Below are 19,534 nucleotides of genomic sequence, written 5' to 3'. Positions count from 1 at the left end.
AGTACTTATAAAACTGTCTTAAGAAATTTTTCACTAAAGTTGTGATAGTGACAACATTCTGTGGTAAAGACATAGAATTAAATGTAGTCAAAACTTTATACATAAAATATATCATTGATATTTCTAAGAAAGAAAATGAAAGTGATACATTGTAAAATAAGTGTGGACCTAAAGATATTTGTAAACTCTACCCAAGGAAATGAATTGGGATGGACAAGAATGGAGATATGGAACAACAGGACCACTGGAGCTGACTTTGTTCTCCTGGGGCTATTTCACTGCATCCTGGTCCCCAAGCTACTTTTTACTTTCATCTTTCTAGTTTTTCTTGTGGCCCTTACTGTCAATATTATGATGGTGATACTCATTTGGTTGAACTCTCATCTCCATTCTCCTATGTACTTTCTTCTCAGTCAACTTTCTCTGATGGACCTCTTGTATATCTCTACTTTTGTTCCCAAGATAGCCATTGACTTTTCGTCTGGACGAAACAACATTTCCTATACTAATTGTGGAATCCAGCTTTTTCTCTTCATGACTCTGGTGGGCGCAGAGTGCCTTCTCCTGGCAGTCATGGCTTACGACCGCTACGTGGCTATATGCCATCCCCTTCACTACTCAATTCTCATGCGCCCTACAGTTTGCATTTTCATGGTGGCTGGCACTTGGCTGGGTGCACTTATCAATGCCTTCATCCATGTTGTCTATGTTCTGAATCTTCCTTATTGTGGCTCCAGAGAAATCCATCATTTCTTTTGTGAGATCCCAGCTCTCCTGAAACTTGCTTGTGCTGACACTTCTCTTTATGAAAATGGTCTTTTTATCAGTGGTGTTATATTTCTCCTCTTTCCAATATCTGCCATCATGGCCTCATATGGGCAGATTCTCTCCACTGTTTTAAGATTAGGATTAAACATGGGGATGAGGAAGACTTTGTCAACTTGTTCTTCCCATATGATTGTGGTGATTCTCTTCTATGGAACTGCCATCATCAAATATTTTCTCCCCAAAGCCTATCACACTGCTGAGCAGGACAAAGTGGTCTCTATCTTCTACACCATCCTCACGCCCTTGCTCAATCCCCTCATCTACAGTCTGAGAAACAAAGAAATGTCTGGAGCCCTCAGGAAAGTACTGAGAAGAAAAATAACCAAATAAGTTGATATCTACTGAGAATAGGAGAAGAAAGAATTGCCCTTAGTTACAGACAGATTTTATAGTAACAGAGATGAGAAATATATAGTCAACAAATGGTACTTTTCTGTAGACATCTCATGGCCAAACCACTTCACCTTATCTTTAGTGGACTGCTAATGAAACACAGCATGCCTTCCTTCTATGCTTCATAAGATCCTCACAGATTTATTAACAAAAATGCAATGTCAGCAATTTGCCAGTCAGCAATCAATATAAAAAATAACTGTCTTTTTAAAAAAATTAGACAAGATAAAACAATGTGAATCCTAAGTAATATTGATTCTCTACTACATTTTAAAGTAATTTTCCCTAAACCACTGAGTTGTAACAATATTTAAGTCAATATTTATAATACATTGGTCAGAACTTTGTTTTTTAAATTCTTACTATAACATATTTAATTTTGAACATATGATTCAAGTGTGGCTCACAAACACAAGATTTTCTTCTTATTCTCACCATTTTATACAGGAACTGGTGTGTGTTTGTTTTACTAATTGTTATAATCACAATAGTTTAGCTTTAATATTTTTTAATATTAACTTTTTTAATATTTAACTAATTAACTATAGTAATTTGTCTTAACTAATGATACCGGTGTACTTAACTATTTTTTTAGATTTGTCATAGCATTTCTTTTCAATTTATAGATTTATTTTTATTAAGGGTCCCACTTTGTGTAAACTATTTTTTTCTTGATAAATTTTCACATGTGAAAATAATGAATCCAAGGAAATAATTATTTTTTAATGTTTCTGTTCTTATCAAATTGATGAGTTATGTACATTTTAACATAACAAATAAATGCATGTATGTATATGTGTAGTTTATACAACCCAAATAATAATTTTAGTATATATGATTTTACACTTTTTATTTTATTAAGTTAGTAAATGATAGAGACCTTATTATAATTGAAAGATATATTTATTCATTTAGCTTTCATTGATTTGGAAACTTTCCTTGTGTGTGTGTTGTGTAAACATTTTTATTTTGGGTTTTTTCATACTATACTTACCCATTTATTATTTCTGATCTTTATATATTTTTACATATTTGGCTTATTGACATATTTGAATACATGACCTTTTACAATTTATTAAAAAATAGCCCATCCATTAATTCTCTTATAGTTCTATGCTGTGGCCATAAATTACATATTTGAATTTATAAAACTTTCATTGAGTAATTTTATTATTAAAAAATATTATTACTCTACATAATTTATTTTGTACTTTCATTTATCTTTACACTGGTTGTTGCCTTTTAAATGTAAATTAGAATTACATAAGCTAGATTAAAAATATTTCACCCTTGTGTCTCTATAAGACCTGCAGCTGTATAGTCCTGCAGTCCTAAAAGCTACAACACTAAAAATGAGAACTAGACACCTATGTCATACCATACTTAAAAATCAACTAAAAATGGATTAAAGACTTGAATATGACCTAATTTTTAATTTCTTTAACCTAATATACATTGAAAAAATAGTTTATCTATTCTGTCTTGTTTTCTTTACTTAACATTTTGCTTGTCAGATTTTTTCCAAAGTTTTAATTTTAATTTATTTTGACCTTTATGAACTTTTATAACATCAATATGCATAAATTATTTAACATTCAAATGTACTATACATTGGAGCATTTTCTGTTCTTCACTATTATAAACAACTACACTATCAATACTTGTATACCTATATCTTAGTAAAAATAAACACGATTTAAAAAAATATATGTCTGTGAGTAGATTTGCTAGGGAGAAGTTATGCACATTTTAAAATTAATAATGTGTATTCGATTACCAGGGTCACCATAAGAAATCAAAACCAACTTTGATGTATTAAAACAATAGAAATTTACTTTCTCACAATTCTGTAGTCCAGACATTCAAGTTTTTGACTGGTCAAGGCTACCTGTGAATGCTCAAGTGTCAATCTTTCTTAGACTCTTTCGCTTCTGATTGTTTCTGACATTCCTTGACTTGTGTAGCATAAGTTTGATCTGTCTTTTTCTTCACTTGGTTTTCTTTCCTTTGTATAGTTTAATGTGGTCTTTTCTCTTATAAAAATGTTACTCATTTGATTTTGAACCCACCCTAAATCCTCGATGATTTCATCTTGAGATCCCAAACTAAGTACAAATGCCAAGCTCTATTTCCAAAGGCCACATTCACATGTTCCAAAAGAACATGAATTTTGGGGTGCCATCTTTCAACTCACTACAATAGATAATGCCAAAGTGTTTTCTAAATAATTGTACTAGTTCAATTCATTCAAGCATGAATTCCTTTTATTTCACAACCTTAAAAAATGCATGAATTTCAAAATAATATATTTCTGTGCATATGATGAGTATATCTGTATGGTCTTGTTGCTATTTATTTGCCTATTTTTGATTACCAGTGAAGTTGTGTGATTCCTCACATATTTACTGTCCATTTTTACTTCATTCTTTCAGAAGTTGCATTTAAACAGTTTGTCTATTAAAAAATAATAATGAATTAGACATTTTGTTGTTAATTTTAGTAGTTCTTTATAGAATATGGACAAAAATCATTTCCAATTACTCATGCTACAACTATATTACCCTTCCTTGATATGAGTTCTCACACTCTTAATGCTGATATTTATTAAAAATTAACATTATTGTGGTAATAGTTATCAGTAATTTCCTTCAAAATTAATGTTTGTATATGTTGCCAAATAAATTATTTCACATCCTTCAATCAAAAAGTTATTCTTCCATATCTTTTCCAAGACACGTATGTGCATGTTAAGAGGTCACTATTTTAAGAAGATATAACAATAGTAAATATATATTCACTCAACATGAAAGCACCTAAGTAACCTAAATATATTAAGCAAATACTATAAGATCTGAAAATAAAAATAGACAAGTGTATAATAATAATAAGGGGCCTTCAATAATCTACTATCAACAATGGATATCTTATCCACAGAAAATCAGCAAAGGAATGTTGTAACTGGACACATTAGAGCAAATGGACATAACAGACATATATAGAATAGTCCATCTAACAGTATCAGAATACACATTCTTCTCAAGTGCACACAGAATATTCTCCAGGATAAATCATATGAATAGACACAAAATAAATCTTAGCAAATTTAAGAAGATTGGATTCATACCAACTATCTTTTCTGACCACAGTGGTAGGAAACTTGAAATTAACAACAAAAGGAAAATTGGAAAAATTTGCAAATATGTAGAAGCTAAACACACTTTTGATAGGCAATGGAACAAAAGAGAAATCAAAAGAGAATTTTAAAGTTCTCAAATAAATAAAATGTAATTATATCAGAATTTATGGAATGCAGCAAAAGCATCTCTGAGGAGATATTTTAGAGTAATAAATGCATAACATTAAGAAATTAGGAATATCTCAAATATACAATCTAACTTTTCACTTCAAGGAACTAGAAAAATAAGAACCCATTAAGCAAAATGATAGCAGAAGAGTGGAAATAACAATAAAAGAGAAAAAGTGAATTAGGGACTAGAAAAAACAATAGAATGGGTTAATAAAACTAAGAACTGGTTTTAGAAAAGATAAACCAAATTGACAAACCTTCAGATAGACTAAGAAAAAAAGAGAGAGTATTCAGATAAATGAAGTTAGATGCAAAAGAAAGTTAAGACCTTACACTAGATACAAAAGAAATATAATCATAAAAGACTACAATGAGCAACTGTAAGTAAGATAAATTAGATAACCTAGAAAATATGGATAAATTCCCAGAAACACATCAGCTACAAAGACTGAATTAGAAAAAAGCAGAAAATCTCAACAGATCAATTATTAATATTGAGAATGAACTAGTAACCAAAAATCTCCCAACACAGAAAACCCCAAGAAACTTTTCTTCACTCGCCAATTCTGCTAAACATTAAATTATAACTAATGCTTCCCTCAAGCTCAGTCAGTAAATCATCTGCCTGCAATGCAGGAGACCCAGGTTTGATTCCTGGGTCAGGAAGATCCCCTGGGGAAGGAAATGGCAACCCACTCCAGTATTCCTGCCTGGAGAATCACATGGACAGAGGAGGCTGGTGGGATACAGTCCACGGGGTCGGAAGGGGTTGGACTTGACTTAGTGACTAAACCACCACCATAATTAATGCCAATTCTAAAACTCTTCTAAAAAACTGAAGGGGATGAAACACTTCCAAACTCCTATGAGACCAGAATAACACTTATATCAAAGTCATATAAGGAAACTACAAGAAAAACAAACAGAAACCTATAAACCAATATCCCTAATAGATTTAGATGCAAAACATTATCAACATGTATTTTAGCAAAGGACTTCAAGAATAATAAAAGCCAATTATGACAAACCTACAGCCAACATAGTACTCAATAGTGAAAAGGTGAGAGCCTTCCTACTAAAAACTGGGACAAGATAACGATGTCCATTCTCACCACTATTTTTCAACAGAGTTTTGGAAGTCCTAGCCACAGCACCAGACAAGAAAAATAAATAAAAAGGAATCAAAATTGGAAAGGAACAAGTGAGGCTCTCAATCTTTACAGATGACATGATACTTAACAAAGAAAATCTTAAAGACACCATCAAATAACTACTACCAGGATGAATTTGGTAAAATTGCAGGATACAAAATTAATACACAGAAATCTGTCATATTTCTACATACTAATAATGAAATATCAGAAAGGTGATTGACATGTACACATTACTATATATATAACATAGACAACAAATAACGCCACACTGTATAGCACAGGGACTCTCCTTAATACACATTAATGACCTGCATGGGGAAAGAATCTTAAAAAAGGTGGATATATGTATATGTGTATGTATAACTGATTCACTTTGCTGTACAACAGAAATAAACACAACATTGTAAATCAACCAATAAAAATTTTAAGAAATAAAATAAAATCACATCATATAATAAGATATTATTATTAGGATATAATATAATAATTAGGATATTAATAAGATATTAGGAATAAATCTGATCAATGAGCAAAAAGATTTATAAACTGAAAACTATAAAACATTGATAAAGAAAATTGAAGATGGATTTAAAAAATGGTGAAAAAAATATCAAGTACTTGTACTGAAATAATTAATATTAATAAAATGTCCATAACAACCAAATAAATCTTTAGTTAATATAATTCCAGTCAAAATATCCATGACTTTTTTCCCAAAGCTAGATCAAATAATTCAAAAATTTATATGGACTCATAAAAGATGCAGAATTGCCAACGCAATTCAGAGGGAAATGAGCAAAGCAAGAGGCATAACCCTCCCAGATTTCATGCAACAGTCCAAAGCTACAGTAACTAAAATGGCATAGTATTGGCACAAAAATAAACTTGGGGTCAAAGGAACAGAATAGAGCCCCAAAGTAAATCCAATTAGAACCAAACATGGAACAATGGACTGGTTCAAACTTGGGAAAGGAGTACATCAAGACTGTATACTGTCACTTTACTTATTTAATTTATATGCAGAGTACATCATGAGAAATGCTGGATGAATCACAAGCTGGAATGAAGATTGTCAGGAGAAATATCAACAATCTCAGATATGAAGATGATACCACCCTAATGGCAGAAAGCAAAGAGGAACTAAAGAACCTCTTGATGAAGGTGAAAGAGGAGAGTGAAAAAGATGGCTTAAAACTTAACATTCAAAATGGCTAAGATCATGGCATTTGGTCCCATCACTTCATGGCAAATATATGGGGAAACAATGGAAACAGTGAGAGATTTTATTTTCTTGGGCTCCAAAATCACTGCAGATGGTGACTGCAGCTATGAAAATAAAAGACACTTGCTCCTTGGAAGAAAAGCTAAGACAAACCTAGACAGTGTATTAAAAAGCAGAGTCATCACTTTGATGATAAAAGTCTGTTTAGTCAAAGCTATGGTTTTTCCAGTTGTCATGTACAGACGTGAGATTTGGACCATAAAGAGAGCTGAGCACCGAAGAATCGATGCGTTCAAACTGTAGTGCCAGAGAAGACTCTTGAGAGTCTCTTGGACAGCAAGGAGATCAAGCCAGTCAATCCTAAAAGAAATCAACCCTGAATATTCATTGGAAGGACTGATGCTATAACTGAAGCTCCAATACTTCGGGCACTTGATGTGATGAGCCGATTCATTGGACAAGACTCTGATGCTGAGAAAGATAGAAGGCAGGAGGAGAAGGGGATGACAGAGGATGAGATGGTTGGATGGCATCACTGACTCAATGGACATGAGTTTAAGCAAACTCCTGGAGATGGTAAACGACAGGAAAGCATAGATCACAAAGAATCGGACACGATTTAATGACCGAACAATAGTCAATCTTTAACAAATAAGGCAAGAATATACTATGAGAAAACATTCTTTTCAATAACTGTGTTGGGAACGTTGGACATCTGCATGTGACTCATTGAACTTAGAACACTCCCTCCCACCACATAGAAAAATAAACTCAAAATGACTTAAAAGCTTAAGACATGACTCCATAAATCTACTAGAGGAGAACACAAGCAAAACATTCTCTGACATAAATCATACCATTGTTTTCCTTAGGTCAATCTACTAAGGTGATAGAAATAAAAGCAAAAATAAACAGATGGGGCCTAATAAAACTTGCAAGTTTTGCATAGCAAAAGAAATCATATGCAGAATGAGAAGACAACCTATGGACTGGAAGGAAACATTTGCAAATGATGTGACCAATGAGGGTTTAATTTCCAAAATATTCAAACAGCTCATACAATTCAATAACAAATAAAACCAAAACAAACAACCCAGTCGAAAAATGGACAGAAGACCTAAATAAACATTTCTCCAAAGAATACATACAGATAGCAAATAGGCACATAAAAAGACACTCAAAGTTGCTAATTATTAGAGGAATACAAATCAAAACCACAGTGAGGTACCACCTCTCACTAGTGAGAATGGTTATTCTCAAAAAGTCTACAAATAACTGGTCCTGGGAGAATGTAGGAAAAAAAGGAACCCTCCTGCCCTGTTGGTGGGAATGTAAATTGGTGCAGCCAATGGAGAATAGTATGGAATTTCTTCAAAAAACTAAGTATAGAACTTCCATATGATCCAACAATCTAACTCCTGGGCATATATCCAGAATAAATCTATAATTTGAGAAGAAACATGCACTCTATTTTCAGAAAAACACTATTCATAATAGCCAACACATGGAAGCAGCCTAAATGCCCAAAAAAAGTGAGACTTATCAACCTTAAAAGCTTATGTACAGCAAAAGAAAAAAATAAATAAATAAAAAGCCTACCTAAACAATGGGCAAAATTTTTGCAGATCTTATATTTGATGATGGATTTACTTCCAAAACATATATACAGAAATCATTCAACTCAGTTTAAAAAATTCCAATATAAAAATGAACAGTTGAACTTAAGAGATACTTTTTCTAAAGAAGATATTCATATGGCTACCAGGTACATGAAAAAATGCTGAATAACACTCATCATCACAGAAGTACATATTAAAATCAAAATGAGGCATCACTTCAAAACCGTTAGAATGGCTATCACCAATAAGATGAGATAACAAGTGTTGGCAAAGATATGGAGAATTGTGATCCTGGTACACTAGTGATGGGAATGTGAACTGGTTCAGCAACTGTGGAAAACAATATATTTTTTTAATTAAATATAAATATACCATATAGTCTAGCAATCCTATTTCTGGGTTTATACTCAAAGGAAATAAAATCAGAATACTGGAATGATGTATGCACCTCTATGTGTATTTCATCATTCACAATAAATAATATATGAAAAAAAACCTGCATTTCTATATAACATGATGGTAGAGAAGTCAGAGAAAGACAAATGTTGTATCATATCACTCACAATGTCACATTTGAAAAAGTCAAACACATAAAAATAAAAGAGTAAAATGGAAGTTATCAGGGCATACGGGATGGCAAATTGAACAGATGTTAAGGTTGAAACTTATAATTTGTAGTAAATAAGTGAAGGAAAGCTAATGTATAGTATAGGGAATATAAACTACTGCATTTATTATACTCATCAAACTTGCTAAGAAACTGGAATTTAACTACTCAACAGAATAAAAGAATACTATGAACAGCTCTATGCTCACAAATTTAATAACTTAGATGAAAAGGGCCAATTCACTAAAAGCCAAAATTTGCCAAAAGTCATGCAAAAGAAATTGACAGTCTGAATAGGCTTATCATTATTAAACAAATTGAATTAATAATAAATATCCTTCCAAACCACAAAGCATCAGGCCTAGACAGGTCCACTGGTGAATTCTCCCATATATTTAAGGAATAAATTAGACATATCCTCTTACAACTTTTTCCAGAAAATAGAAGCAGAAATGCTACTTCCTACCTCATTCTTTGAAGCATGCATTATCTTAATATCAAAACCAGAGATGTTTCAAGAAAAGAAAACTATAGACCAATATCTCTTGTAAATCAAAAGGAAAAAATCTTCAAGAAAATATTAGCAAATTAAATCCAATGATGTATAAAAAGGATTATACACCATTACCAAGTGAGATTTATCCAATTGATGTAAGACTAGTTCAACTTCAATGTAATCTATCATATCAACAGGCTAAAAAAGAAAATAGCATGATTATAGCAATAGATGCAGGAAAAGTACTTGACAAAATCTAATACTTATTCATGATAAAAACTCTCAGTAACAAAGGAATACCTTGACTTATAGAATTCCCACAAAACTCTACAGTTAACATCATAGTTTGTGGTGAGAAGCATTGTTTTACCACTAAGATCAGGTATTTGAAAAATGATACCCCCTTTCACTACTCCTTTTCAACATTATGTTGGAATTTCTGCTTAATGCAATAACAAGAAAAGATAAGGTATTACAGATTGGGAAGAAATAAATAAAAATGTGTTTACTGCATATGATGTGATTATCTATGAAGAAAATGTGAAAAAAATTGAAAAAAAAACTTTTGAAACTAAAAAGTGTTCATAGCGTGATTACAAAATGGAAGGTTTATATACAAAGCTATAGTACTCAAAGCAGTACAGTATAAGTACAAAAATATATAGATAAATAGATCAATAGAACAGGATAGAAAGCCTAGAAATAAATCCACATGCCTATGGTCAATTAATCTATGACAAAGAAGTCAAGAATATACAATGGAGAAAAATACAGTCTTTTCAATAAGTGGTGCTGGGAAAACTGGACACCTAGGTGTGAAAAATGAAATTATAATGTTCTCTAACATCATGCACAAAAATAAACTCAAAATAGATTAAACACTTAAGTGTAAGATCAGATACTATAAAACTCTTAGAGAAAAACACATGCAGAACACACTCTGACATAAATTGCAGAAATTTTCAGAAAAAGAAATATCTTTTTCAATCTACCTCCTAAAGAAAATAAAAGAAAAAATAAACAAATGTGACTGAATTAAACTTAAAAGATTTTGCACAGAAAAGGAAACCATAAACAAAAAGGAAACCAACACAATGGGAGAATATATCTTAAAATGAAGCAACTCACAAGGGATTAATCTTCAAAATATACAAACAGCTCATGCAACCAGCTCAATATCGAAACGACAGCAACAAAACAACCCAATTTAAAAAAAATGGGCAGAAAATCTAAATAGACATTTCTCCAAAGAAGACATACAGATGTCAAAAAGTACAGGAAAAGATAATCAGTATGACTATTACAGAAATGCAAATCAAAACCACAATAAGGTATCACTTCACACTGGTCAGAATGTCCATTCTCAAAAAATCTACAAACAATACATGCTGGAGGGAGTGTAGAGAAAAGGGAACACTCATACATTGCTCAGTTCAGTCGCTCAGTCGTGTCCGACTCTTTGCAACCCCATGAACTGCAGCACGCCAGGCCTCCCAGCCCATCACCAACTCCCGGAGTCCACCCAAACCCATGTCCATTGAGTCAGTGATGCCATCCAACCACCTCATCCTCTGTCGTCTCCTTCTCCTCCTGCCCTCAATCTTTCCCAGCATCAGGGCCTTTTCAAAGGAGTCAGCTCTTCAAATCAGGTGGCCAAAATATTGGAGTTTCAGCTCCAACATCAGTCCTTCCAATGAACGCCCAGGACTGATCTCCTTTAGAATGGACTGGTTGGATCTCCTTGCAGTCCAAGGAACTCTCAAGAGTCTTCTCCAAAACCACAATTCAAAAGCATGAATTTTTCAGTGCTCAGCTTTCTTTACAGTCCAACTCTCACATCCATACATGACCACTGGAAAAACCATAACCTTGACTAGATGGACCTTTGTTGATAGAGTAATGTCTCTGCTTTCTAATATGCTGTTTAGGTTAGTCATAACTTTCCTTCCAAGAAGTAAGTGTCTTTTAATTTCATAGCTGCAATCACCATCTGCAGTGATTTTGGAGCCCCCCAAAATAAAGTCAGCCACTGTTTCCACTGTTTCTCCATTTGCCGTGAAGTGATGGGACCAGATGCCATGATCTTAGTTTTCTGAATGTTGAGCTTTAAGCCAACTTTTTCACTCTTCCCTTTCACTTTCATCAAGAGGTTTTTTAGTTCTTCACTTTCTGCCATAAGGGTGGTGTCATCTGCATATCTGAGGTTATTGATATTTCTCCCAGCAATCTTGATTCCAGCTTGTGCTTCCTCCAGCCCAGCGTTTCTCATGATGTACTCTGCATAGAAGTTAAGTAAGTAGGGTGACAATACACAGCCTTGACGTACTTCTTTTCCTATTTGGAATCAGTCTGTTGTTCCATGTCCAGTTCTAACTGTGGCTTCCTGACCTGCATACAGGTTTCTCAAGAGGCAGGTCAGGTGGTCTGGTATTCCCATCTGTTAGTGGGAATGTATACTGGTACAACCACTATGGAGAACAGTATGGATGGAGTCCACAGGTCAAGAAGAATGGAATGATGTTTTCTAAATACTGAAAAATAAAAATCCAGAGTTTCCCAGGTAGCTCAGTGGCAAAGAATCTGCCTGCCAATGCAGGAGAGATAGGTTTATTCCCTGATCTGGGAAGATACCACATGCCAAGTACCAACTACACCTGTGAACCACAACTATTGAGCCTATGCTCTAGAGCCCAGGAGTCGCACCTACTGAGTCCATGTGCCACAACTACTAAGCCCGGAGAGTACATGCTCTACAAGAGAAGCCACTGCAATGAGAAGCCTGTGCACCACAACTTGAGAACATACCTCACTTGTCACCACTATAGAAAAGCCCATGCAGCAATGAAGACTCAGCACAGCCAAAAATAAAAACAAATGAGTATAGTAAAAGTCTCCTTTAAAAAAATTAATAAAATAGAGCCAAGAATACACTACCCATAAAGGTTATCTTTCAGATGTGAATATGAAATACTTTTCAAGACAAAAGCTGAAGGAGCTCATCACTGCTAGAACTGCCTTGCAAGAAATGCTAAAGGTTCTTTAAGTTGAAATGAAAATATGCTATAGGTGACATAAAAATAAAGAAACAATTTGGTAAAGGTAAATATACAGTTGTTGGACTTCTCTGGTGGCTCAGTGGTAAAGAATCCACCTGCAGTGCAGGAGATGTGGGTTTTTATCCCTGGGTCAGGAAGATCCCCTAGAGAAGGAAATGGCAACCCACTCCAGTATTCTTGCTGGTTTTGGCTGGTCCCTTTTCTTCTTCCTGATTTCTAAACATCAGTTCATTTTAGAACTCAGTTCCAGTCTCTTTCTTTTTCTTAATTTAGTTACTTCTTTTCACTTGCCTTAGCTATTTCTACCCCAGAAGTAAGCAGTCAACTCTGAAGACTTTAAATAACATCTTTACACTGGGAAATTCTGATTATTGCCAACCTTGCCTTTCTCAACTGAGCTCTTGACCCGTTTATAGAACCACCTCATTGCTATCTTCATTTGATTATCTGTTATTTATTATAAATATAGCCTGTCTAAAACTAAATATTTCAATCCTTACATCTACTGTGTATTTGCTTTTACTCCATTCACACACAAGTTCAAAGGAGGACACTGGGAACCCACTCTAGTACTCTTATCTGGAGAATCCCATGGACAGACGTACCTGGTGAGCTGCAGCCCACAGGGTTGCAAAGAGTTGGACATGACTGAAGCTACTTAGCAGGCACACACCAATCCCTTCCTTTAAGCACTAATTGCTCAAATTACAAGCCAAGAAATTATTCTTGATTCTTATCTCTTTTCACTCCATAAATGGCATCGGGAAACCCTTAGTTTGATCTTATAAAATACATGATCTATTTACAATTTTTCTCTTTCCACTGGTAATACTTACTGTGAAACGTCACCTAATGTTGCCTGATTTATTGCAGTAGATTATTGATTCACCTTTGTTCCATAACATTCATTCTCTGCAGAGCAGATGGAGTAGATGTGTAACACTGTAAGTCAGATTATTTACTTTCTAAACAATTTCCTGTGCTTGCACTTAAAATTCCTATTCTTTAACAGTGCCTATAAAATTTTCATGCTCTGGCCTTTTCTTAACTCTCTGATAGTAGTATATACACTTATTGTCAATAATAGAATCCACGTATGATGATCATTATTGTGATTTGAATGCTTACTCTTACCTTAGGAAGTTTGAACTTGACATCCCTTCTCCTATTGCTGCAGGTCTCCCTTTTCATGATCAAATGCAGCTGAAATATCTCACTAGATACCTTCAGGGAATATCCCATTTAAACAGCTAAATGGTTACTTTCCAACATATAATTCTTTATTTTTTTCGCAACACTAAATGAACGCTTTTTATATTTTTATTGTCATTTTTTATTATTACTGGCACACCCAGTAAGGAAATTTTACAAACTTGGGAACCTAGTCAATATTGATTAGAAATTTAATTCCAGCATCTAGAATATAGTGTTTGAAGCAGAAAAGTCATTCAATAATTGGCATTGAATTAATGAACAGGTAAAAAGGAATTATAACCACACTTTGCTTAAAGAACTTTTATTTTTGTTGTTATTGCTGTTTTGGGTTTTGTTGTAGCACAATGAAAGTAAGATGCAAATTCTTGTTCCTTGTTCCTAATAGCATACTATCAAGATTTCTAAAAAGTGGATAATTAGATTCCACTACTCGGTGTACTCTAGTGACCAAATATTTCTGAAAATCTGGTAAAATAGATTTCATTTCCACTTCCAAAGTTTTCTTTCCAGATTTCTTATTAATATAAATGCAGTTTTACTTACTGTCTCTACTTTTTTAGAACAGTGTATTTGGATTTCTTAGATATTTGTGCATCAGCAGTGATCGAGGGCTGGAGAAGGAAATGACAACCCACTCCAGTATTTTTGCCTGGGAAATCCATGGACAGAAGAGCCTGGTGGGCTATAGTCCACAGGGTCACAAAGAGTCAGACATGACTTTGCCACTGAACAACAGCAGTGATCAATAGACCTTACTTTGAGAAGTATTGGTTTTGAATTGTTTGAATATCAGAATTGGTATACTTCATGATTTGCACAAAGAGTAGGAATGTGTTGCAGAGTCTGAAGGATTCTGCCAAAATTCTGACAGATGGTGGTAATGAAAAACAATAATTAAACATCCAAAGGTTTTTTAAGAAGAAAACATTTAAAACAGAATTCCTAATATTGTCTTTTATTATAATTTCTTTCTTACACTTAGATTTACCAAAATCAATCTTCTCAATGCCCCCTTCACCTCTTTGTTTCTGAGGGTGTAGATCAGAGGGTTCAGGAGTGGGGTGACAATGTTGTAGAAGAGGGTGAGGAACTTGCCTTGGTCCTTGGAGGAGCTGGCTCCTGGTTGCATGTACATGTAAATGATGTTTCCATAGAAAAGTGAGACCCCTGTGAGATGGGAGCCACAGGTGTTGAAGGCCTTGTGCCTCCCGGAGGATGACTGAATACTTAGTACAGCCCTGACGATGTAGCCGTAGGAGACCAGGATAAACACCAAGGGTGACAGCACAATGCCTATGGCAAGAATAAAGGCAATGCCTTCAACGGCAGCTGTATTCACACAGGCCATCCGAATTAGGGCGGGCATCTCACACAGGAAGTGGTCTACTTTCTGGTACCCACAGCGGGGCAACCACAGGGTCATTGGAGACATGATCAAAGAGTTGGCCACCCCACAGCCCCAGGCAAGGGATACTAAGCCCAAGCATAACTGTGGATTCATGATCACCATGTAATGCAGGGGCTTGCAGACTGCAACAAACCAGTCATACGCCATGACTGCCAGGAGTAGACATTCCACACCACCCAGGCCCAGGAATAGGAAGAGCTGGATGGCACAGCCTGTGTAGCTGATGGTCTTGTCATGTCCATTTAGGTTATACAGAAGCTGAGGGATGGAGCTGGTGGTGAAACTAAGGTCCAGGAAAGAGAGATGGGTGAGGAAGAAGTACATGGGAGTGTGGAGGTGAGGGTCCAGCCGAGACACCAGGATGATGGTGGTGTTGCCCACAAGGGTCAGGAGATATGCGATCAAGATAACCACAAAGAGGATTCTCTCCAGATGGGGCCGATCAGAAAACCCCCAAAGGATGAAATTTCCCTGGGTGCTTTCATTGGTTACATCCATCTCTACTGCAACTCAGCAAAACTGAAAAAATAATAATAATAATGACAGTAATGTACAGCCTCTAACCATTCTGTATGCCTATCATGTTAATAAAATTTGAAACTTTCAGTGAAAATGTGTGGACATAGCTTAAAAGTTTAAAAATAAACAGAGAACTTACATAGAAATTTTATAATCTGGCTATAGGAAAACTACTCAAAACACAAAACATGAATAACATTTAAGAAAATAAGTTTTAGTGAAAATTAAAAATAGAATCATTTTTGAAGAGAATAAAAGAATAGAGAAAGTAAAATATGCTGAGGAAATTTTCCTATAAAATTAAATATGAAAATCTTATAAAGCTTTGAGAAAATAATTCTTAAAATTGAGAATTTGTATATTCTTCCTTTAGATTCTGAGGCAGCTGTACCATGATACACATAAAGAAAAAATTGCTCATTTGTACAATACCTTGCCCTGGAGAGAAAGTTGGGGTGTCATTCTAAGATTAGATTTACTTCTTTTCCTTTTCTTTCAATAAACTTCCTGAATGTTTCTGAAGCTGGTTAGAAGTGGTTGATAGCTATTGGCATTCATTAATCCTGATAAACTTCAACTTCTCCCAAATTACTCCCCAAAATCTCAGACTTGATAGATCATTTTGGGGTCTCTTGTCTCTATGATTTTTAAATACCTGGGCCAGATGTGATTTATCCATCTCTTAGATGCCACCACAGATGATGACTTTAGTTGTCCTCTATGATCAATAGAGCTCAGAAACAACACATTACTTAATCATATACATATCCCATACTTTACACAAGTTAATATAGCACCTTGTGAATGTAGCTCTTTTGAATTACTCCCACTCTCTCCTTCAGATCCATTTATGAAAGATGTAGATTACATCTAGGTTCATTCTACAACTCCAATACCTGGATATTGACTTATTTTCAGTAAAAGAGGGCTTCCTTTGTGGCTCAGCTGATAAGGAATCCACCTGCAATGTGGGAGACCTGGGTTCAATCCCTGAGTTGGGAAGATCCCCTGGAGAAGAGAACAACTACCCCCAGCAGTATTCTGGCCTGGAGAATTCCATGGACTATCCATTTGGTCCCAAAGAGTCAGACACAACTCTTTGTGAGCGACTTTCACTTCACTTCACTCAGTAGGAGAACCACAATGATTCATATTTTAATTAGCTATTGTAATAGTTACTGACTTTCTAATGGATCTGGAGAAAAGATTATTTTTAAAACTAGATTTTCAATACTGGGGAAATTTACAATCTCTTTATCTGGTTTATTACTGCTGGAAAAATTTTTCACTCTTTTGGCAAGATTCAGTCTTCCTCTATGAAGGTTCTATCATTCTTTATTTGCAGTATTTTTCTTATCTTTCTCTTCTGCTAGCTTGTATCTATATATACATCCCCACATACTTATTTTCTTCTTAAGATACCCTCTATTCATGTATATAGGCATTTATTTCACCAAACCTTGCATTATTCCTACCTTTTGATTATGATTATACCTTATGGAGGTCTTAAGATTAACTTATTATTGTCTTTCTTGCATTGCTATTGAACACTTACATAAGAGATGTATAATAAATAATACCAAATTGATTCAACTTAGAACAAAGTCACTTTATGCCAGAAAACTCTCTACCTAATTCTTTGGAATAAATTTTGTGTCATACTTATCTTTATACTTACTATATCAAAAAATGCCATATTTCACTGCCATTCTTAGAACACAATTAGCTCGGTGGCAGTGCAGAAGTGGGTTCCTAGTGCCTGTTATCATATCAAATAAAAATTTTGATTGGACATTCATTCATATTCAATTTTAAATCTTTACCACCTCAATTTTTGACTTTTTTATATATGCTTATCCTACTACAGCCGATTAAATCATCTTGTTTTGGGCTTAAATTGGATGATGGGACGGTTTTTTATTATGTTATTATCTGCTTCTTGGTCTGCTTTTTTTCCCCTCAGGTTTCTTCTCACTTGTCATGTCTTTCTATTTTCTCCCTTTATCTCTACATATATATTTACTTCAATTAGTTCAGACTGTTTTTTTTTTTTTCCTTCAGGACATTTTCATTTGAATAACTTACTGCAGTTTACAATCTTCTTTACTTTTTGGGTCAAGGATATAAATATATTTTATCTATTTTATTTTGTATGCCCTTACATATAACTGCCCATTATTTTATTCAAAATTTATTTTCTGCTGGATATCTATTAGAGAACTCTAATATATTCTAAGCATTCGATTTTATATGGTTTTGTGGTCCATTTAACTTTGAATTTGCTAATATGTGGCATGTGTTCATCTCCAATGTGCCCTAGCATCATTAATTAGATTTCCTAAGAATACAGCTGATTCTTCTTTAGTGCTTTGTATATCTACATTTTCTGAAAGACAAAAAAATAAGTTTACTAATTAGCAATTTAATGAACAAACTAAGAAATGAAAAAAAGGTCAGAGGAAATACGCCATGAAAACTCTTCCTCATTATTTTAGTGGCATGTTGCCAAGTGCAGAGTCAAAGAAACTAATGTTGTCTGAGTACAAAAGTAAAAGAGACAGATAGTCTAATTCCAGCAAAACACTCTGCTCTGTAATTTCTGTCTGTCCTTTGTCCTCTTGCTCTTGTGCCCAGAGAAGGTCCAACCTGAAGCTGGTGGGCTGTGGGTGACTCCCTCCAATGTCATAAACAAAGGGAGTAATCCATGTGAGAGAGGAAAGTGGGGAATCTCTCCTAAACTTGGTCCTTTCCTAGTTAACACCAAAGGACTCAACTGCCCTGAAGAGGGGGTTTTTATAGAGATGACAAGGCAAGAGTAGTCTCTCTGGAGAGAAGCCTGGATGACAGTGCAGAGAGGATCTAGAACAATAGGGATCTTTATGCTCTGGGGCATTTCAAAGCCCCATGCAGCATTAGTGTGTAAATTGGAAGGTTCAGAGGCAGAAGTCACAGGGGAAGTCTGTTGTGCTTTGATATAACTACCTTTTTTTTTTTCTCACTCTGTAACAGAAAATGAGCAGAACTGAAAATTTTATTTTTTGTATTTTTTTCCCTTCTTTTCTTTATAGGTAATGTCCTTATAACATACTTTTAGCTAAAAACATAAAATTAACCCATAATTTTATAAAAGATAATGAATCATTTAATTTTCCTCTTTTTTCCAAGAAATGTTTTACTATCCTAGTCAAGCAAGACATAAGCATCCACCTATAGGAAGATACAGCACAGTATCGTCTCATTTCTCTACTTTCTTACCACAGTAGGATTAGGGTTCAAATCCTAAAACTCTTCCATAGAGCAGTTTATGGGGAATGACATAGCAGTCTGTGTTCATAGATTGTGGTGAAGAATTTGACTTGTTGATTTTAATCTTTTCTGTATTTGAAAAGGGAGTGTCAGCACATATGCATTAATACTTTAGCTCCAAAAGTTCTTTGGGTAAATTTGAACTAACGATCTATCCTGTTTTGCAGTAACTTTATTGTGCACATATATTCCTGGTTCTCTTATAGAGTTTGTGAAAATAGGAGATTAAAGTAATTTGTTAACAGGATATCAGTTTGGTAACAGTGCATCAATCATCCAAACAATTTCATGAAAATGAAGTCATCATACAAAGAGTTTTTTGAGCAACATTAACCAAATAAATCACTTAAAATCTTCCATTTATTAGTTTTTGCTTTCAAAAAAATAAAAGATAGGAAGAATGT

At 34.4% G+C, this 19,534-nt stretch overlaps 2 protein-coding genes across 2 annotated transcripts; one reads left to right on the top strand and one right to left on the bottom strand.

The window, feature by feature from the left end:
• Positions 1-219: 219 nt before the first annotated feature.
• LOC122700767 (olfactory receptor 2T27-like) lies at positions 220-1,158 on the top strand. Its single transcript, XM_043913823.1, has one exon. It carries the CDS (start codon positions 220-222, stop codon positions 1,156-1,158), a length of 939 nt encoding a protein of 312 aa, XP_043769758.1.
• Positions 1,159-14,855: 13,697 nt separating this feature from the next.
• On the bottom strand, positions 14,856-15,803 carry LOC122700766 (olfactory receptor 2W3). Its single transcript, XM_043913822.1, has one exon. It carries the CDS (start codon positions 15,801-15,803, stop codon positions 14,856-14,858), a length of 948 nt encoding a protein of 315 aa, XP_043769757.1.
• Between the last annotated feature and the right edge of the window lie 3,731 nt (positions 15,804-19,534).

This window comes from Cervus elaphus, chromosome 9 (assembly GCF_910594005.1).
Source record: "Cervus elaphus chromosome 9, mCerEla1.1, whole genome shotgun sequence".
Taxonomy (NCBI): domain Eukaryota; kingdom Metazoa; phylum Chordata; class Mammalia; order Artiodactyla; family Cervidae; genus Cervus; species Cervus elaphus.
The sequence above is the reverse complement of the archived record's forward strand: the minus strand, read 5'-3'. Positions and strand labels throughout refer to the sequence as shown.

Excerpts from the sequence above, each read along its gene's own strand:
- LOC122700766 (XM_043913822.1), bottom strand. The coding sequence starts at position 15,803 with ATGGATGTAACCAATGAAAGCACCCAGGGAAATTTCATCCTTTGGGGG.
- LOC122700767 (XM_043913823.1), top strand. The coding sequence starts at position 220 with ATGGAGATATGGAACAACAGGACCACTGGAGCTGACTTTGTTCTCCTG.